At 37.5% G+C, this 23,052-nt stretch overlaps 1 protein-coding gene across 1 annotated transcript; it reads left to right on the top strand.

Annotated features, from left to right (window-relative positions):
• The first annotated feature begins 1,507 nt into the window (after positions 1-1,507).
• On the top strand, positions 1,508-22,268 carry b3glctb (beta 3-glucosyltransferase b). The gene is made up of 15 exons (XM_053330998.1): positions 1,508-1,646; positions 4,149-4,186; positions 4,284-4,323; positions 5,027-5,136; positions 10,701-10,777; positions 10,899-11,010; positions 11,136-11,272; positions 11,362-11,425; positions 12,255-12,371; positions 14,949-15,018; positions 16,477-16,590; positions 17,948-18,047; positions 18,487-18,606; positions 18,995-19,139; positions 20,620-22,268. The coding sequence occupies exons 1-15, from the start codon at positions 1,586-1,588 to the stop codon at positions 20,752-20,754; spliced, it is 1,440 nt and encodes a 479-aa protein (XP_053186973.1). The 5' UTR covers positions 1,508-1,585; the 3' UTR covers positions 20,755-22,268.
• The last annotated feature ends 784 nt before the right edge of the window (positions 22,269-23,052 follow it).

Raw genomic sequence — 23,052 nt, 5'->3', positions numbered from 1 at the left:
GATGAATTTGTTTAGTTGTGATTTGGCATGAATGTTTAAAATCGGCATATATTAATGCAGTATGAACAATGTTTTAACGTAGAAACGTAGAATCATCATACTGGCATGATTGTATGCATCAAAGTGTTAATTCAAGGCTAAGGCAAAATATCGAGATATATATCGTGTATCGTGAAACGGCTTAAAAATATCGGGATATTAGTAAAAGGCCATATCGCCCAGCCCTACATAAGTATTCAACATAATATAGGCCACTTTAAGTACTGATTAAGCATGTAAGCAGCAGCATGTTAATGTTGTATCTATAAGGTGGAGCCTTTTTTGTTACAGCTTTATATAGTTTTGGATTGTCTAATCATTATGCATCATATTTGATCAACTGATTATATGTAAATTAAGTTCTTTCTAGGTAACTAGTAGCTATAATTGTCACATACCTGTAATGAGTAGCAAATAATTAGTATTAAGTGTAAAGACATTTCAAGTAAAATACCTCAACATTGTATTTTAGTAAGTGGATATATTATTATTTTGATCATCAATGAATTGATTTGAGTAAAAATATTTTTTGGGTTGTGGGCTGTTGGTCGCAATCACACAAGATATTTGAAGATGTCATGTTGGGCTTTGGGAGACAGTGATCAGCATTTTCTGGACCAAACTAATCAATTGCACAAGCAAATAATTGACAGATTCACTGATAATGAAAATATTTGTTATTTGCAGCCCTGTTTGCTACAGTAGCTTATTAAATATTAATTCTATATAACAATGTCCAGGACATAGCAGTGGAATGTAACTAAGTACATTTACTCAATTACTGTACTTAAGTACAATTCTGAGATACTGGTACTTTACTTGAGTATTTCCATTTTATGCTACTTTATACTTCCACCCTGCTACATTTCAGAGGGAAATATACTTCAATACATTTCAGGATGAAGATTTGACACAATGTATGATATACAAAGCTTTTAAAATACAATACATTGTTAAAGATGAAACCAGTGATTTCAACCTTCTCGTCTTTTGATGTCTTACAAAAAGCAGTGTGTAGTTGGGTCACATTTCAGATGTATGAGTTGTTAACAGCTCCACCAAATAGTCATAGTTTAATTTCGATAAATATTCAAATGATCAATATTTCACCAAAAATCAAAGATTAGAGAAAAAGTCCAAAAACTGACAACAGAACTTTGTTTTTCTTCTTTCCTCTCCTGTTAATCATCTCAAAACCCCTCAGACTTATCTAGTGACCCTCTACTAGCTAACTCTAGATAAAAATTAAAAGTAGCTCCACCTCCAGCAGCTACAACAGTAACATGCTATTTACACACTATATGTACTTTTCCTTAAGTGGAATTTCTCATGCATGGTTTTTACTTGTAATGGAATATTTTTGCATGAATACTGACAGTAAACTGATTATTCACTGTCCGCTAGATGTCGCTAAAGCGCCGCACACAGTCACCACAGTACAGCTCAGACAGACCCTGCCAGTACAGGAATGTAGCTAACCAGTTTCTCCAGTTGATCCAGTTTGATACATAGTGATTTTAAACGAAAACCAACAGCCACCGGAGCCATGTCGCCTCAAGCTGTGGTTAAAGGATGCAAACTGATCGCTGTGCTGCTTCTCTGGTTCGGTAAGTGGAGTCCGCCGCTGTGTTAGCTAGCCCGCTAGCGTCAAGCCGGAAACACATGAATAGACCGGAGATTGGTTCGATACGGCCTTCAAAGTAAACGTATCAATGTAGCCAAGTTGAACGTAAGAACAGGTGAGAGTTTGAAAAATGTATCAGTAGAAATTATTTTGAGTTGAAGGCACACATGGACGTTATTAGCTGGTGTGACATTGGTGTTAAATTTGTTTTTAAAATAGCACAATAAAGTGAACAGTCTTATTTTGAAATTCCATGAAGGATATTTTGGTTTTGTTGTGGGAGCTTCACGCACCACAAAAAATGTAGATAATACAGCAGGTGATCCACCAGACAGTGCAAACATAATTCAATATGTGATGTCAAAGCTGGTTTAAATCGGAAGCTCTCAATGGAGGAATGAAGATAATTTGTGAAGTGTCCAAATTGCAACATATAGGCGGCGGCCTACAGATTAGCCTATTTGATAGTAATAATTGTGTGTCTGTAACACTGTAGTCCAATTGTCACATTTTCTGAACTGTAGCTTTGCAAGTAAAACCAGCCCATAATTGTTCAGTAAATAAAAGCCTTGCACACCCACACAGGTATGTTCACTGACCCTGAGCTGTGTGGAGTGATGCTGGGAAATACTTGAGGTCAGGTCACTGTGTGCACTGGTGAATGATTGAGGTGTAACTGGAGCAACAAAACAACAGGCCCACTGAGTCCTGATAAGATGTCTAAACAGGTCAAAAGAAGTCACTCTTGTGCAGGACCATAAGAATTGATACTGGGAAAAGCTTAACCTGTTTTACACCTGCATTTCTAACAATAAGTATTATTGTCATGGACCCTTCACACTGTTTCTTCATGGTGTTTTTCCATAAAATTGCACTTTTTTAAACTTTCAAAATATCATAGCATGATAAACCTTAATGGTCACTGCATTTGATTTAGGTGTCATTGTGCAAAAGCTCTTCTGACTAATATGGGTTGAAATACACGGGATGTTTATTGGCTTGAAATATCCAACACCAGTCGACTGAGCACAGTTGGATATACACTAAAGCAGTTAGTGATGGCTGTTTTTCATTCTTTTCTTCTCTGTATGGCAGCTCTACATACTCATAGCAGATGTCTGTTTGTTTGGTGAAGGAGCTGTTATGCCATGAAAGGGGACACTAGGGCATACTATAATAATGTACTGTACTGTAATGTTTTTTTTTTTTTTTTTTTTTTTTTTTTACAAATACTGTACACTCAAAACTCTCAGTACAACTTCACTCAGCTTCAACCTGAGATGTAAAATCAGTTAGACTAATTGCTTGATAAACACCCGGGTGAGTGGTATTGCCTTGAAACAACTAATAAAAGGCAGTTGTATAGATACAAAACACATGATGGTTCAGCAACTGCATGCATGGCCAATTTGTCGTCTCCAGTATGCCGTATTGCAGAAGTACTCAGAAGCAGCTTTGATCGTTAAATGGGATAAGGAAATTATCTCCACATCAGCCTCCAAGTTATTCCACTTTGAAAACTGGAAGCAGAGAATAATGTCATCCTGGTGCCTTTTTCCAAATCAGATGTGAGATGCATTTGTGTTGATGCTTCAATAAATGTATTAATAGATTTTCCAGACTTTAGAGAATGGAGAAAAACTGTGGAATATTTACAAATATTTTGAATGCAGTAACTCAAGAATAAATTATGATGGAAACTTCATACTTACCACAATAGTACTACAGTACACTACTGAACTCTTACGGGATCTTAATTTAGAAAAATATAGAAAAATATCAATCTCTATAAGATTGTGGAGCACCTTGATGGGAAACATTATATTATTAGCATATACATTCCTTTAAGGACATATATTGATATGCACCATTACACTTGCAGGATTTGTCACCCTCAAATCAGACACGCTGAGCAGAAACTAAATCTGTCCTGGTTTCAAAGTCTGTTTTGAGTTTTCCTGGATCTAAAGTCTCAGTTTTATCTTATTTACATTGAGATAAGAAGTGTGAAACGAGCTTACTGCTGCTACTGGGCTGATTTAAGATGCTATGGGTTGGCAAAGTGGTTTGTTCACTGCTGTAATTTTCATAGTTTTACTTGTTAAAAATATATAAGTAAGTAGTTGTTGACAACTGACAGTTATTTTCTTTATTGATTGATGTTTCAAATATTATCAATTTAGTCTTCAAGTGCCAGAAAATAAAAACGTGAAAGCGTAATTGCAATGTCCACGGATGATGTATTAGTATGCTTGTATATGAAAAAAAACTGTCCAAAACCTGAAGATATTATATTTAATATTTTTATTTTAGCTTGATAAACAACTTAAACATTTTTAATTAGTTATCAAAACTTCTGTAAATCAATGTTCTGTTGATCAACTGTTTGACTAATCAACTCAAAGATGAATTGACTACTTGTATCAGCACCACTAACGAGTGTATTTGCTGATATAACGCTGTTGCTTTTTCTTGCCGCCTCCAGGTCCCGCTGCTGGAGACAAATACACAGGTCAAACTCATGTAAGTGCTGTCCCTGGATTCTTGCTCTGATTATGCTTCACCATGTGGCTCAGCAGTGTGCGTCAGACTTAATGAGAATCCCTGTGTGTCCTTGCAGGAAGCAGAGCACCAGCAGCATGCCACACACAGCACCCATGGTGAGTAAGGGAATTCAGTGCAGATGGTCTGATACTTGCCAGTTAAGAAACCCAGTCTGGTTTTATGGTGCATTTTAGTGAAAAATCTTTAAAATTGTTTATTAGAATAAAGAAATCTGAGTGCAAGACAAGTAAAAGTTAAACAAATCAGATGTAAATGAAACTTAGAAGGTGCATTATCTTATCTAATTATTGCAACCGCAAAAAAGCCATTCATCGTATGATTCCTATGGGTTTGTTTTTCTCTCAATATGAGTATGTTCTGATACCCATACCACCATACTCTTTAGTATGGCAGAAAATGATTTAGTATGCCCCAATACATAGTGTGTAAATGCAGTATGCCAAAAGTACCAGGATGTCCTACTATATTCAGTTGCATTTTGTAGTATGCAGTGTGCTTTACTGTCTATTCTGACCCACAATCCTCTGTGCAATGGAAGATGTGTCACAACAATAGATCACTAAGAGCACATTGACAGTGCAATGATGGAAGCTGCAATAACATATGAAGTAGTATGTCCCAGTTGTATGCATACTGCATGCAACAAAAGATACTTTGTAAGTGCAGACTGTACAGCTGCAGTATGCATTAAAAGTAAAAAGTAAAAGTGTGTAATTCCGAACTCCGCAAATGTCTAGTTTCTTTTGTCTTCCTTAAGTGTTGTCTATCTGCACTTTTCTTTCTACGTGCTCTTCTCAGATTTGGATGAGGTGGTGCTAGTGATCCAGAGTCAGAAGAACTCCTACCATGCCCGCCGAGGTGAACAGAGGAAAAGGGAGATTCTGCAGCAGGCACCTGAACTTGGACAGGTAACACTTGGATAGCTCAGTGATTAGCACTGCTACCAGAGAGGAATGACCTGGGTCTAAATCTTTACAGGCCTCAGCGTCGTTTCCCAAAAGCATGTTAAAGCTAAGATGATCTTACAATCCATGTTACGAACCCTCTGAAGCTTAAGAGCTGTTTTCCACACGTGTAGAAATTTAAGAGAACTTGTGAGGAAACACTGTTATCTTCTAAGATCAATCATTTTCTGTAAATGTTTGTTCTTTCTTGTGTGCCGTTTGTGTGTCCTCACATTTATTATGTCAGGCAGGCGTCCTGTTTGTCCACAGGAATGTGTAAAAACTCTACAAAACTATGACAATTAGAGCAATCATTTTGTTAAATGATTTCACATTTTATTGTTTTATTGACATACAGTATTTAATTTTGACTTTACAATGTGCTGGTTATAGACAGGATAATGTGGCTGCAATGACTTTCATATTTCATGTGTGAGTCCGTGACTTTGGGGGGTTTAAATTGGCATCATGCATTGCTGTGGTTTTACACTGGTACCAATAGGTGTCCTCCTTGCCATAGAGCTTCCCTAACTGATCTCTCTGCATACACAGTGGTTATGTGATAATAAGTACTGACAGGGTGACACTGATAATTCCATATAGACATGACAGCCTGCTGTAGAGGCAAAGAATGAATGATTTTCCTTTGATGGGACATTTTTGAGGAGTTATCTGTAGATTATCACCACACTGGTGTTGGAGCTCACATGTTCAGATAACTGATAACATTATGTCATATGATACATGGGATTTGTGGTCTGCGTTGCATTTACTGTACTGTAGTCTCTTCTAACCCTCTCTCTGTGAGTCAGTGTCGTCTTCATTTAGTGAGACGACCTCCACAATCACATTGCAGCCTGTAAACAACAAATGTGGTGTCCCAGCTGGCAAAACTTTAATCACGTAAGCTTTATTTGTGAAAACAGCAGTAAATGGTGTGCCAGCGACATGGTGGGATCTGTGATTGAATTTGACACATCTATAATTGTTTTGTTTTTTGCAGCCATGTTTTGGAGCCGTTGGTGGTTTTTACACACCCGATTTTTCCTACAGTTAGGGAGAATGTTGAGGGAGCTGCCCTTAACAAACTCCACTTTGCCATTCATAGTTTAATAGATGATGATGATGATTATAAAACAATATAGGCTTGAAGATAAGGATTGAAAAGACTTTTCTCGCAGCTGTGAAGAACAATTATACACAGAGTCAAAATATGTGACACAGGAAATAGGGGACATATGCTCCCCTTCACATTTCAAAAGTTTATTTCTGACCTCTGACTCTTACAGTTTCAGTTTGGTTTACCCACACAAATCTTATTGCCCAGATGTTCAGATGAAGAGAGAGTCTGAAAAAGTTGAGTTCAGTTGAAAAACACACTTTTCACAGTCACGCTGAGTCCATATGTTTTATCAGTAGAAACTCCCACTATGCCCATTTAGCTTCTCAGGCTCTCTGATACCATCACATTAGTGGAGGCTGTTGGGTCAGTGTGTACAATGACACGAAATCTACACCTCTCATGTGTTTTCTGGTTAAAATCTTAATATATTTTTTCTCAAAACAACAGTCAGGTACCCATATGAACATTGAAACAGGTTTTACTTGCTGAAATCATTTCTCCTGTTTGTACTGATCATTAAAAGATCCCCACCAAATGTACTTTCAATGTAAGTGATGAGTAACAACATCTACAGTGCTCATTTTGAGCAAAAATGTATTCAGTAGTCTGTAGGTGAAATGATTCTTCAGCCATAGTTAAATAAAGTGGATGTCTTCCACAGATATGATCTTTTTAGTTGGAATAAAATTCCCTCTTTGTGTATGTTTATGTTTATGTTGTTGTTGTTGTATGTGTATTAGTATGTGTGTATAATACAGAAACTGCTTCAATCTGCAGGTTTATTCAGTTTTTTTGGTGGCAATGTGGTCTTACTCTGACATTTTAACGAGAGCAAAGTTTTTTCTGGCCCGTCTGCCTGCACAGAAAACAGCTGCACACTTGCCCTTTGAAGCAGGTTGTCAGGTTGCAGTGGCAGATTGGTTGAAATTGTATGTAATATATGGGGTTTTTGAGTGTAGGTTGTGTTTCATAGACGATCTGGCAACTTTGTGAAAGTCATACAAACATACCAAACTTATGGATTGTCTATGACAACAGTTCATAATAATTTCATGCAAATTCTAGTTGTCTCCCAGGAAAAACAACAAAACTGGGAGAAACGGGCATGTTGTCAGGTCTGCACTCACACAGGAACAGCCATCTCTCAACTGAATGAAGAAAGCATTTTTATATTGGAAAAGAGGTTGAGATGTTGCGTCAAATAATAAAATTGGTATAAAATCTTACTTCTTAAATAGCACATTTGCATGAGTGTGGGTATATAATTAACACGTCTTGAGAGGAACCAGTATACCAGTATATTCACTAAATCACCAGTAAGAACAAATGCAAAACATCAGTATGTGCAATAACTGCAGTGATGAGCTGAAACATGTGGCACTTCATCCAGACTAAAAGAACAGTTATGAGATGGACCAGGGTTTTGCTCTTATAGGCTATTTAAAGGATTTGGTCTGTTTGGATTGTATTTTGTTCTTGTTTTATCCTAAAGGGTTGATTTGTTTGAGTTGACTGAATTAGACAGCTCAGATGCTGATGGCTGTAAATGAAGCTTATATTTTCTATTATCAGTGCATGTATAGTATGAGGGGATAGCACTAGAAAAGTTCTTCTCACCCAGTTTGAACATGATTGGTATTATTTGAGTTGCTTATTTGTTGCTGATGATTTGTTTTATTGCTTATATGTTTTCTTTCAGTTTTAACATGTTCAATAAGTAAAATATCATTCATTCATTCAATTATCTCTGTGTATGTGCATGTGCTGACAGGTTGTGGTGTGTATGTCTGTGTGTATATGTGTTGCCTAAGTGAGGTAGACAAGTGCAGCAAGTGAAAGCTTTATGTATGTTTGATGTTTGCTATATCTAGATAGACCTTGATTGTGTCAGGCTGTTTTGAATGAGGGCAGGTTGTGCGTCATGTGTTTTTTAGGACTGAAGCATGGCCAGGTGTTTATTTCAGCTGAAGGCTGAGATCAAACGTGCCAATTTGGCAAACACTTATAAACCAAGAGGTGACGCTTCCGAGTTTTGACATCCAGTAATTCATAATACACAGCTGTGATCATGATGTCATGATGCTTTGTTTACACAAATTTATACCCACATCTTGGCTCAGTATTTTTAAGGAAGGATAAATATTTTGGAACAGCCATGTCACATCGATCTTCATTTGTTATTGGCTGTAAATAGAGGCTTTTAATCTGAGGCGTCACTGACAGTACTGCATCTTTTCATACTCGTCATCCAACTTCATTTCATGCTGTCTCATTTGGTTGCCACTCGCTCTCCACTCTTCTCCCCCAACATCTCCCCCAACACTTGAAGCACACTTGGACATCTGTATACTTTGAAGCTGTGTGGTATATAAAGTAAGCATATTTTTGGTGAATACTGTATGTCTAATGGTCATACAAGTACAACACAAAAACATTTTTTGTCCTTCCTCAATCTAACATAATACAATGTTTTAATGTTCTACACACAATGTAGTTTAGTATTGTTACAGTGTTTTGTCCTAACTGTCATATGGGACACTTTAGACACTCCAAAAAGCATTTGTCTCAATTTTACTGTAGACAGTTGTATTATCTGCTTGTCAGTCATTGGTGAAGCACTTTGAATTGCACTAACCTGTATGAAAGGTCCTATACAAATAAAGTTTGACTGATTGATTGATGACAAGGGTGTTTAGAGACAACAGCAGCTACTGCTACTGGTAAGCCATAAAACTGCCATATTTTGAGCTACCCTGACATACAGTATGGTTCAGAAAACATATGTATGTTTACCTTGACCAAAGATATAATCTACAGTCATTTCAACATGTGTCTCAGAAGGAGGTCACTCTTTCTGTCTGGGCTACCGTTAACCAACGTATGAGCTCTCTGTATTTAAGTATTATTTAAGTATTTAAGTATTAAGTATTTAAGTATTTTATACTTGATATTGCTAGAGGAAGTAAAAGTGAAAGATTTGTACTTTTATCTTTCACTTTATGCTGGTTATAAGTTGTGTTTTGTGGCAGTGGCACCACAAAAGACTCCTGGCCTTTGGTCAGTCTTTACTGGAGGTGAACATGAAGAACTTAATCTCTGCCTACATAGGAAAGAAGCAGACTTCATTTCAACCCCAAAAGAGTATTGTTGGCTTCAAGTGCAGTAATTCTTCACATCTGTGTCTTGCAGTGCTATGAATAGCTGCACTGAAGAATTGGGGGTTTAACGAGTCACTTGGTAAGGAAGGAGACCTGTAAAATGAAAAAAAGTTCCAGCACATTGTCTATCCGACCTTTTAACAGGCGTATAATGGGCAGCATCGCAACATTTCTATATATATATACACAGGAGGATTTGACTGATTGATGAGCGCCTTGGGCGTGTGGGTCACCTGTCAGACAATGAAAATAAATTATATATTAAAAAAACAAAACAATATATATATATATATATATATATATATATATATATATATATATATATACACACAAAATCATATAAGTAGTCAAAAAAACATTGCTGAGTACCAATAGATTAGAGTAATACAAAACCTATACACTGTTACACAGACTCCAGAAGGATAAAAGACCTTGCAGAACAAGGGAAAGTAAGGGAAAGTAATTTGTATTATATTAGTTTTGTTGATACCCAGCTCCAGAATACACCAACTACGGCGGGTATTTATCTAGTAAATAGTATTCTACGTATTTAACCTTTTTTATAAAGAAAAAACCCAATAAAAAAATATTTTGCTGCCAGCTTCCTGACTCATTTTTAAATAGGTGAGAGAAAAAACACAGATAGCACAAGTGAGCAAGAGAGAGAGAGAGCACGCTGCGGTGGGTCAGCAAGGAGAGCGAGCGGCAGTAGAGACAACAAAGCAGTGACTGAGATTATTTTTGGATTCAGCTGGTGTGTGTTTTTTCGAAGCCCTGCAGAAGGGTGGTTTTTCCAGGGCAGCATCAAGACTGTGCTTGACAGACAGGACCCACAGTGATGTTAACCCTTTGGGAAAACCTTCTGTGTAAGCTGTAGGAGGCTTATTCTATGTTAATCAATACATTGAAAGGAAGCTGTTTATAATTGTGTGACACATAATGTAACTCAGCATTCATGAATGATGAAAAATGTCAGTTTGGCCTCAGAGCTTTGTTTAACTGTTCAGTGCTGTTTTACTTTTATCTCTCAGTTAGATACACACACACACACACACACACACACACACACACACACACACACACACACACACACACACACACACACACTCAGGTACAGCCTGCACTCATCATAAATTAAATGTATTAAAATTAAATGAATATCTTTTCACTGTGTTTTTCATGTGACTTCAGGACGTCAAATTAATTGAAGGACATTTTGTATAATTCAGTTGTTTTTATTCATGCAGCGAGTCCCAGTTGTGCTTCTTCTTCATGAGCTGTCAGGGTATGAAGGAGATTGGAGCATCCTGCCTGTGCTTCCTCTGTGAGTAGCAAACATACGTGTAATCAAATTATATTGAATATTTAATTTTATTTAGCTTTTAATGAGTCCTTTGGGGTAAATCCAGGTAATAAAGCTAATAACTTCTCGTGGAAATCTCCAGCCTCTCTGCCTCTTACAGCCAATCAGCATCCTGGTTTATCTTCATCGAGGAGGAAACTAGAGTCACTCTGGCTGTTCTGCTGCAGGTCCTCCACAGATATGATGCCAGTGAGGTGAGATGCACATGCACACACGCACATACACACACACACACACACACACACACACACACACAAAAATAACTGAGCAACTTTCCTCTCATGTGATCCTTCCTTATTTCCCTTTTTGTAACTCACAGGAATGGTTTTTGGGTAAGCATCTCAATGACAACGAGGCCTCCATCATCCACCACTACGCCTTCTCTGAAGACCCCAGCTCCTTTGGTTATCCGGACCCTGCAGCAGGCTGGGCTCTCAGCATACCGCTGCTCCAGAAGTGTGTGCAGATTAGTATGTGAACGTGTCACCATCGATATGTTTCTCTCTTTCTCTCTCTCTCAATGTTTCCTCTGTCATTTGTTACAGACTCGCTGAGCGGATCAAGCACGAGCATCTGAAGTCAGATTTCACTATCGACTTGAAACATGAGGTACTTTGAAACAATTTCCTCAAGTTTTGTGAATCTGTGTGTTATTTTTATGACTTGGTGCTGGTTCAGTTCCCCTCAGTGCCTGCTGAGCTGAAATGCTTAGACATATAACAATAATTAACTTTATTCCTCCAGCAACTGAGGGGCTCTCTGTTGAAAAGCTCTCAGACTCAGCCCCTGCATTTTTCTACCACTGCAACTCATGATAGATCTAATAAGTGCAAAAGTTCAACTTGTTTCCACATTTTTGACCGTATTATAAGCATAAAGTATTACCCGGGAAAACCTTTGTATCACAAGAAAATATACATATATATACTGTATATATTAATATCAGAGTTAAGTTGTGTTTCACTTTACAATCTAGACCTAGCAAACTCATTAATTCATAATGTGACTTCTCCCTAAAATTGCATTGGGGATTGATGTAATTAAAATGCACAGTATTAGTCTTAAACTTTGAGCTGCGTGTCCTTTTAGAAATTCCCAAATGACAGTTGGCTAATAATACCTGAATAAATGATAGCCATGTAAGTGTGTATTAATTAATGTGTGTGTGTGTGTGTGTGTGAGCATGTGCGTGCATGCGTGTGTGTGTTTGTGTGTTTGAAAGACGCTGAATTATTAAGATGCCCAGCACTGCCAGGGATTATAGATATTAACTGCTTGTGAGCCCACTTATCTTCATACAATCAGACGCACAATTGATTGTTATAGTTTTAAAGTTATTTATATCCTGATCATTTTCCTAACTTCTTCACTGACAATGGTCACTATTTCAACTATTACTCTATTACATTTGTCTTTCTGTATGTCTCCACTTTTGTAGATTGCTTTGTATATTTGGCAGGAAGGAAATGGTCCAAAGCTGACAGCAGTTCCAGAGTTTTGTACAGAGCTGAGAGACGACTGTGCTACCACATTTACAACCTACATGCCTAACTGTGTATGTACAACTCTTATTTATTGACATTCAAATCACTCTATTAATATTAGTTCTTAAAGGATGCCGCTGTATGTGTGTGTGTGAACGTTTGTGAGCATGCATTTGTGTGTGTCTGACAGTTATTAATGATCTGGACTGAATATGTACAACTCACCAATGCACGTACGTAGCATGATGAGGGTCTGCTGGTGGTAATTAAGGATGTAATGGAGAATGTCTCTCAAGTTTGCTCTGATAATGCAACACCTTCAATCACATTTATACATCAGCCGTACATATCCAAGATTTGCTCAGCATATGATGGATTTACACACAATTAAACTAAATTTGTGCATGGGTTGTAAAGTTAAGCAGACCTTATATCAGGAGCACATTTTCTTCCTTGCGGCAGGATCGTAATGAACATGATTTTATTCAGGCCCACACACACCACTCCTAATAAACTGCAACTTTTTACTAAGGCCGTTTGATTATGTGGAAGTTAGTAAGCACCCCCTGGAAATGCTGTATAAGAACCTGGTAGTATCTTGTTCTTTAACGGAAATGTGAATGTTAAGAAATAAACTGAAATTGCAGAGAATTGTAAAAATAGCTGTAGAAATTATAGGGAGGTAGCAGATGCAACAGATTTGGGATTATGATTTCACAAACACCCAGCCCTCCTACCTTTTTATTCTTTGTTGTATTCATGTTTTTTTAAATAATGCTGTTTGTTGATGCTGCATTTCTGTTGTTTTGCCCTGTTTTCAATGCTGTGTGGTGAACCTTAGGCTGATCATTTTCCATAATGCTGACCTGTTAGCATAGGCAGAAAGAAAAGGCACAGAGAAAATCAGGTGGGCCTAACTTGTCACCAATCAGAGTTAATAGGTTCTGAACACATCAACCAAGACAGGACATTACATCTATACTTGCCTGAATGCACCATACACAATTATACAAGCCTTATACATCATCAGAGGTAATGTTACCAGGATGAACATCAAAAGGATCACAGTGTGACACACACACACACACACACAGACACATACAGCTGACAGACAGTACCATCTGAGTCGTCCTTGGAAACTGTTTGGAAAAGGGCAGGCACCTTCAAAAAAAATACTTGGCATATTATTAGATGAAGCATCCGTCTATCACCATCTTACCTTGAGAAGTAGTTGGATTCGCGACACTGATAAGTTTGAAACACCAGTGGTTCAGTAAGCATGACTTGGAGCCTGTTAAGATGGATTCTAGATGTTGTGATGTTGTGATATTGAAAATCCAGCTGCCTCACAAAGTAAAAACCTATACTCAATAAACAGTTATAATGAAGTAGGCAATGGGGTACTACAATCTGAAACTGTGAATTAACTTACTTTTGATAACAGCAGAAGATGACAGAGTTTGGTGTTGAATACTTAAAGTATTTAATCTGTATGTCTGTATGTCATTATTGATGCCTTAATGACATTTTTTACCAAATGGTAGTTGAAAAGTGTTTCAATAGTGCAGCTTTTTGCTACTGCTGACAGGTAAAGGGTTCAATTAGCAGCCACACACGTGTTGTTACTACTTGGTACTTGAAGGTGTTTAGGTTGAGAAAAATGGCTGACCATAAACTGAATTTCTTCCTCCTGCTCTTCACAACGTCTTTTTGTCACAAACTCAAGCAAGCAAGCTTTGTTTCGCTGTGATTTTTATCTTTACCTACATTTAAAGCTAGTGGACAGTAATGTTCTGTTCCTCCGTGCAATGTGCAGGCTGTACACTGAGTGAAAGAGCCCAGGTCCATGTGAATGTGCTGAACGTTAACTTTCTTACTCACTAAAGAACAAAAAGTTTCAACATTGTCGTCTGCAATACTTCCATGAAAGCATGCTGTCCTTATCATCTATCATCCTCAAGGACCGACAGAAACACTGACAGTTATACCACATTTGTTTTCTTGCTTATTTTTTCTGCTTTTTGCGATTTTCTGTCATTTACTGTTACGATGTTGGATGTTCATGTTAAACAGAGCAGATTGGGCTCATCTGGAGGGAGATCTTAAAGAGGATGAACTGAGGGACTGCATAACCAGCTAGTATAAGATAAATAGGGAGTTTGTTGAACTGTAAATGGTGTAAAGATATTCCAGTTTAGCACCATGGCACAACCCTTTAACACCATAATATAAATATACACAAGAATATAGAAATACACATTTACAAGAGGCAAACACAAAACACAAGGAATACTTGAATAGTCTTTTTGCCTATAATAATCTTACAGGGAGGACTGTGATCAAATATAAGTGAATTGTCTCCAAGGACAGAAGATTAAAAACAACTCAGAGCTATAAATAAATGATATCACTGCCTGGAAGAAGAAGAGACACCTGAAATGGGAATTCAGTGCAGAAGAGACATATGTATTGACATGTCTGGTGCTAACACACATTTACACACACACATATGACGCACCTCATTTTGTCATCCTGACTCAATTTTACATTCATTTTTGTGGCGATATGTGTGCACCTTTGTACTTTTTATACCATGCACCTTGTTTTTGAATGAAGACAGATCTTGTTTCACTTCCTCTCTTCTGCAGGGAGATCCAGTGCCAAAGGAAAACATATTTGTTGCTGTGAAAACCTGCCAAAAATTCCACTCTGAGCGAGGTGCGTTTGTTGTTATTGCTGCCATTAGATCTGGTTGCAAAGGTTAATTGTATAGTAAATAAAGACAGAGGATATAATTTAAATGGAAATTACAGGACAAACATTGCTGCAAACATTTTTTTGCTTTTGTATATCTCTGAGTTTTGTTTAGTGCCACTTGCTTAACAGTCTGCTGGTCATTCAGTCCCAGCTAACCTGCCAGGTGAAAGCTACCTGTTAAAATTCACAACCTCACCTAGACTGTCAGCTAAAATTGCAGTAGTTTATGTAATTATCCAAAACACAGAAGTTTGTTTTAAACAGGGTCAGAATGAAGTAGTAGTTATGGCGTTTTAAAAGCAATGAACAATATCTGAAGCAGACAGAACAGCGTATGAAATTCCGTTTTCTTTCAACTGGATATATTTCTTATAAATGTGACCATTGTGGCTCTATGTATCATGATCATTTTGTTCTCTTCAACTTTGATATAGAGATTCTAGCAATTTACAAAAAGACATACAAAATAACGAACATCAGGGCAAACTACTGAGCCTCCTACTTTCCTCCAAATAAACATGATTTTTACATGAATTGCTTCAAAAGTTAGTTTCTGAGTCTGATTTAAAACAAACACATAAACTAGCTGACTGCATAGAGAACTATTACTATACTAAAACCACTCTGCATATTCATTCAAGATTCTGTACCGCTGGATGATATAGATTTACATACTGATATTACTCACACAGTTCTGTGTTATATCACATTTGGATGTAGTTCCCTATGCAATTAGCCATAACTGCTACTACTGGCAGCTAGTTTCTGTGTTGACTTTCATTCAGACTCAAACTTTTGAAATGATTTATGTAGAAATCATGTTTATTTGGAAAGATGTATGAGGTTCAGCTCTGATGTGTGCGTCTTTTTGTATCTCTATAATGGAGCTGGAGAGAGCAAAATTAGCACGACACAGAGAGCCACAATGGCCACATTCAAAGGAAATGCATCATGTTGAAATAAACTGGAACTTTCCTTTAACTCTGTTATTGTGATAATTCAAATTGGACAGCAAGCTGTCGTAGCAGTATTCACTTATCTGTACAATCAAGTAATGCGATTTTGAGAATAATGAATGCAGGATTGGTCCAACTGGTCTGAATGATATCAAACTGTTTATGTGTAATTATGATGGTCAGTTATCATTGTGTAGTTTTTAAGTGATTTTAATTATAATTGCAACTCTTATCCAAATGAACACACAGTGAATATGAAGTGATTCGGTGTCAGTTGAAGATAGTAGACATCTAATATTATTTCATTACAATTTGTCATCACGGACTTGGAGACTTTTATTTTTATTATATGAGGTCTAACAGCCATCAAACAGTGGTTCAGTGTATGTGTCTGTATGATTTAGAGAGTGTTGTTTGATGTTCAATTTTCTCTCCCCCACCTGTTCTCCCTTTCTCCTCTCAGTGCCTGTAGTGAAAGCAACCTGGGAGACTGATGCTGAGTTTCTGGAGTATTACAGTGATGTCAGTGATGCCTCCATACCTACCATCAGTCTGGGAGTGCCTAATACTGAGAGAGGTGAGTTATGGCTAACTGTGTTCACTGATTACTGCTGGGTAGACACAGAAAATACTCAGAACATGTTGCTGGGATTGTTCCACCACCTGAAGCATCAACAGGAGTAGCTGGAACATGAAAAATAAAAGGATGTTTAAGCTGTTTGCTGTCACCTCCATCCTGACCAGAAATAGTACCTTAGAAATGGATTGATGGATTGTGGTAGACAAGTTGCAGCTTGAGAATAAACGTGCACATTTACGGAGTGTAAACTGTGATATATCTCATCTTTGTTTCCTGTTTGCCACATTGTGCTAGCAGCTCGGTAATCTTCAAGTTCAGTGACCACACAGCCAGTTCTCTTTATTATGCCCTTTTTGTCTCTTGAGTTTTGTTCCTGATGTGACACCACAGATAGAAAGTCCTTTAGCTTCTTCAGGACTCCTGACTTTTAGTCCTCACATACTTAAAGTGCACCACAGATCGATCAATCAATGTAAGGACAGACAAACCAACTAAATCAAGTAAGTAAATACGTAAATTGTGTTTAATATAGCACCTTTCACAGAGCAAAGTCACAAAGTTCACAAGAGTAAGATTGTCAAAAATAAATAGCAATAACCACAAAGTCATTCCTCGTCTTGGTGAAAAGGTGGATAGATAACACTTACACTTCCTCACAACGAGCTCTAGAGCCTGAAGCAATAGCAGCACCAATGACCAGCTTTGGTGAGAGAGGTATAGACATTGATGTGTTCTTACCTTAGACACCTCGGATTAAAGCACAGATCCATCTTCTTGCTCTCTCTCTTGTGATTTATTACACTGTCTGTCCTGTCCTCTGTCCCATAAGTTTTTTTTAGCCTCTTTTGTACCACCCATCCTTCTTAATTGCTTCCTATTTTGCTTTTGTTCATTTTCTACTTTTGTTCTTTTTAATGAAGTACTTCTCTCTCTCTCTGTAGTTTTTCACTTTTTGTTAAAGCGTCACATTCACTTTATTTTCAAGAGGATAAAAGTAGAGGTGGTGCCCCTGTCCTTCTTCATTTTATTTTTGTCTCTTATGAATACACACACAGCAGTATCTGCTTCATTTTTCTACCACATCCTCATCAGCTTTCTTTTTATTCCTGTATTAGTAGTATTCAGTATTCATTCATACTTTCACCACAGTATTTATGAATGTACCAGCCTCTCAACTTATGCTTACAGACTGTTTCTAGTTAGTTTGTCCTCATCATTTCTCTAAATTGTCTTTTACTGCTCTATGTTTGTGTTTTTATTTCTTTCATTACTGTGTAAGGATGCTAAATAGGTAATGGTGTGTGGTGGCCCCTGCTTTTTTCACACTTTTTGTCCTTTTGTTGTCTCCCTGCAGGACACTGTGGGAAGACGTTTGCCATCTTGAAGCGGTTCCTGAGTAAAGCTGTGCCGAAGGCTGACTGGCTACTCATTGTTGATGACGATACACTCATCAGGTAGCTAGGAGAGGAGCTGCTGTGTTATCCTACCACTCTTAGAAAATGTATATCTATTAAACAAGAAAACATGCTGTCCAAATGCACTTTAGAAAAAAGTCCTCCTGTGCTGCATCTCTTTCACTGTGCAATGCCACACAGTTGTTTTCACTCATGCTAGCTGATTATAATTCTGCTCATGTTCATTAAACTGTTAACAAAGATGTAACCTGAACAGCTGCAACGAAACAAGCTGGAGAGAGACTTTTCAATCTGTGCATGCCCACACTGTCCTGAGACAAGCTCTAATCAGACACAATGACTGAAAGAGATTGGCTTTTTTTTTGTGTTTTGTTTGTTTTGCCTTTAAAGGACACTGTTTTGCATTTGTATTTTGGACATAGGCATTCATGCACCTCATTTTCTGTCTGTTGCTCTGTCCATTATTGCCCATTTCTAGTTTACCCAGGTTGCAGCGACTGTTGCGTTGCTACGACCCAAAGGAAGCGATGAGCCTGGGTGAGAGATATGGCTACGGTTTGGTTCACAGTGGATACAGCTACACCACAGGAGGAGGAGGGTGAGGCTGCTGTATGGTATTGGTAGTGTTTTGGTAAATGGAGAATGTCCCTGCTCCTTCAGATTTAAGCAATGTCACAGTACAACAAAACAATAAAATGTTAGCCAGTGAGAATCAAGTTCAAAACCTATTTCTACACTGCAGTTAACTGTAGCCACTTCATAGCTAATATTGAATTTAATATATATTATATGTATATATTATATATTATTGTATTATATTATTGAAACAAAACATCAAATGGAAAAAAATTGATCATACATAATTTATTTGTTAAAAATAATGGAGGAAGTGATATTTTGGAACTGACAGTAATTAAACACAAAATTAATATGTGTGTGTGTGTGTTTGTGTGTGTGTGTGTGTGTGTGTGTGTGTGTGTGTGTAGGATGGTGCTTAGTAGGGTGGCGGTGTCCAGGTTGCTCTCCAGTGGTTGTGGCTGCTACAGCGATGATGCCCCTGACGACATGGTGCTCGGCAGGTGCTTCACTTCTCTGGGAGTTCCCATCACACACAGCCCACTGTTCCACCAGGTAGGGAAGAATACACATACTATACATGTGTTCAAGTATGTGTTTTTATATGTTAATAAAGCTGGATGTCATGTCATGGTTATTTTACATGACAGGTTTCAGAGTTTCCTATGATCTCTTAGAATTAAAACTGATATGTAAATATAAATTCAGAGCAAGTTTTCTGGGAATAACTTCCAGTTACTAATTATAGGAAAATGGAGGCTCCAGTACTTACTTGTGTGTAAGTAGAGCAGCTCTTTCATGCATTTCCTCTCTCTTCCCTCTTAAACACTCAACACACCTTATTACACAGTCCTGTGACCTGATTAGGAAATTACTAACCGATAAGCAAGTGTAAATGTTGATCACATGTATGATGTCGATCTCATTTTAGGGGCTCTATTTAAAGCCACTAGGTCACTTTGGTAGCAGTAGGTCAGAAGGGTAAGTAATGGCCAAACAAAGTAGATTTGCTACCCGAATCCCGTTCCATAACTAATACATATGGACATGTTGCACTTAGGGACAGCATAGAAATGATTTTGGGGGGCGGGGGGGCATAATCTTATTTTTCATTCATATTAGATAGCGAAACTCTCACTGGCATTATTATTATTTTCATCAGACCCTCCCCTTCACCTATTCTACCCCAATATCTCAATATATCTCAATCTCAGTAATTATGGTGAACATGATAAAATGGTTAAAAAAGTTTTCTCATATTTTTGAACAGCTGCTAAATAATCATTTATTACAACCACCAAATGAGTAAACTGGGAACAGACACTAGCTTTGTGGCTGCTGATGGATTTGAGCACTGTAATATTTTTGTCTCATCCTAATAATAAAAATACATGTTTGAGATCAGATGTCTGTCTGTCATAATCAAACCAATTACATGACGTTCAGGTTGTATTGCCATTATTAATATGTTAGTGACATTTCCTCCAGACAGCTGTTCCAGTGCACACTGTTAAACTTCAAAACACGTTTATTACCGTCTGTAAATGTAAGTTTAACATTTTTGCTGCCCTGTATGAGATCTATCTGACATTGATAGTGTTAAGTTAGAGGTCTAAAGTTACATAAGAGTTGTAGGACAAGAGGATGGATATCATGCTGAAGTGCCATCCTTATGAATTTCTTTGTCCTACCAGTTTGTGTCTTTGTCTCTGATTTAAGGCATTACCATTTATCCAGTATCAGATTATGCTCTACATGACGCAATCCTTATGTTTGACGTCCATAAATGTGGGTGGTAAAAGACTGAATGACTGAACTGAGGGTTAAGCATGTTATCACAACAGAATATTGAATGTGCTGCCCTCGAGCTAATTGGTCAAACTGTTGGCAGCAGTGGGAAATCCCCTGAATAAATGAAACATGAATCATTAAGAAGACACAGACATTAGCACACATACACACACACACACACACACACACACACACACACACACACACACACACACATACAAACCATTTGTCCTTGATATTTTAGGCCCGGCCAGATGACTACTCAGAGACACTGCTCTCCTTGCAGCAGGCCATCTCTTTCCACAAGCACTGGAACATAGATCCTGTGGCTGTCTACAAACACTGGCTGTTGGACACACACCTGCGGGATGAACTGTAGTAACAGTGTGTGTGTGTGTGAGTGTGTGGGTATGTAGTATGCATAGTTTACATTCTGTATTGAAGACGGAATCCAAATTTGCACAACAGCGTTGAGCTAAAGATGAGACAATTAGCAGCAACCACTACAGTGACTGTAATAACTAAAAAATATTGCTGTCAAATGTGGCCTGAAACATTCCTACAAGCCTTAATATTTCTTTTTTTATAAAGGTTAATATCAACATTCAATCAAATCACTGCATGTAAGATGAATCATTACCCAAATCTGTACTCCTATAGAGGTTGTACTGCACACAGGCTACTGCACATTAACTGTATGGTTGTTAAAATCAGTTAAAAAAGCACCAGACAGCCTTGACCAGTGGAAAATACTGTTTCACTGCCTCCACCAAATGTGTACTTCAGGTATTCAAGTATTGTTATGTTAGCCATAACAGCTGCCATCAGTATGAGGATGTGTCTATCAGCTTGATTTGATGTTTTGCTTCCCATTGGGGAAAAAAGAACAAATTTAACAAAATGGAAGTATACATTTTCAAAATTGGCATTGTTAACATGACATTCTGTTCAGTCATACACTGAAGTATTTAGGCTAAGTAAAAGTCTGTCCTGATGGTGATGCTACATGAAGAGTCAATATTTCTATAAAGATTTAAGTTTAGCAATTTAGCAGTTTGCGGGTGCTCTTTTGTTCTTTTGTGTAGTTTTTTTGTTACTGCACCTGCAAAAATATATGGATGGATATATGGATTTGTTCATCCCCTGGGGACCATGAATGTCTGTCATAATAATGATAGCAATCATTATTGGGCCGAGAGGTTAAGTTAAGGGACTCCAAAGTTGGAGGACTTTCTAGCAAATTATTATCTAGCACAACATTAATTATTAATTAGTAATGTATTAATTAAGTCACGCTGGTTGCTGCTTGTTTTGTGTGTGAATGTGAATATTACTGCTGTCACTTTACCCCCCCCCCCCCCCAAACTAAATTTGAATAAAACCATGAATCAAAATGTTTAATTTATTCAGAAAGATTTTGTCAATTTATTTGTAATTATGTTTATATATTTATCATTTGGATATTTAAGTGTTACAGAGGGAAAGGCTAAGTCTTTCTGAGGTTGAGAACCTTGTTTGCAAGAGAGACTCAGCAAAGATGCAACAATACTAAGATGACTAAAATCATAGGGCTAAAATACACTAAGAGCATTTAACAAAGCAGCCATTTACCACATTCACCATCAGGAATTAGATGAGGAAATTGATATCAGTCTTGTGGCTGTACATGAAATACAAAGCTACAGCCAGGATGAGCTTGGCTAAATGTAAAACTAGAAACAGGTAAAAGCAGTTGGCCTCACTCTGTCCAGAGTTTAAAAACCTGCCTACTAGCACCTCTGAAGTCCACTGATTAACAGGTTATATCTGCTAAATTAAAAGCTGCTGGGTCTTATTTCATATTGAATGGACAAATGTGACTGTGGTAACCCTAACCCTAACCTTAACCCTAACCCTGACCCTAACCCTGACCCTAATCCTAAACCTTATTTAACTCTCAGCAAGAAAGCAAATAAGTATATTCAACAAAATATTTTTTTTAAATGATAACTCAAAAAATAAAAAATTACAAAAAATGCCAAAAGTTGAAAAATTGAAAGTTGAGAGAAAAGTTGTGTGTTCATACTGTATTTTTTATGAATTTGTTGTAGAGTTTTAGATTTTTAACAGTAAAACTGTGTATGTGGGTGAGCTAGTGTTAACATGTATGGATGTGTGTAAGAATAATTACAACCACAGCTGCAAAGCCTGCATTTAAATGTCATTTTGCAGCTGTGTTTTGAGTATAAAAATGTTTGAGTGTTTGCACATTGCTGAAAACCTGCTATTTCCTTAAATTTCAAAATACTTTTTAATATTTTGAAAATAAAATATTCAGTCAAAAACTTGTGTGTGTGTGTGTTTTTTTTTTGCCGACTAACAGTCTTATTATGTGAAGGCGGAGATAACCATCTGCTGTTGTAGGACACACACAGAAACTTCAAGGGAAACTATCCTCCTCTCCTTTTTCATTCATCCATTCATTTTCCTAACTGCTTGTCCTCTCGAGGGTCGTGGGACAGCTGGAGCCAATCTTAGCTTACATTGGATGAGAGGCGGGGTACACACTGGACAGGTTGCCAGTCAAATCACAAGGTTAACATATAGTATAAAGAAGAACAACCATTCAGACTCACGTTCACACGAACAAAGCTTGTGTTCAAATCTAGAACCCTCTGGGTGTGAGGCGACAGGATTA

The sequence above is a fragment of the Scomber japonicus genome, chromosome 13 (genome assembly GCF_027409825.1).
Source record: "Scomber japonicus isolate fScoJap1 chromosome 13, fScoJap1.pri, whole genome shotgun sequence".
Taxonomy (NCBI): Eukaryota; Metazoa; Chordata; class Actinopteri; order Scombriformes; family Scombridae; genus Scomber; species Scomber japonicus.
This window is presented reverse-complemented; position numbering and strand designations above follow the sequence as displayed.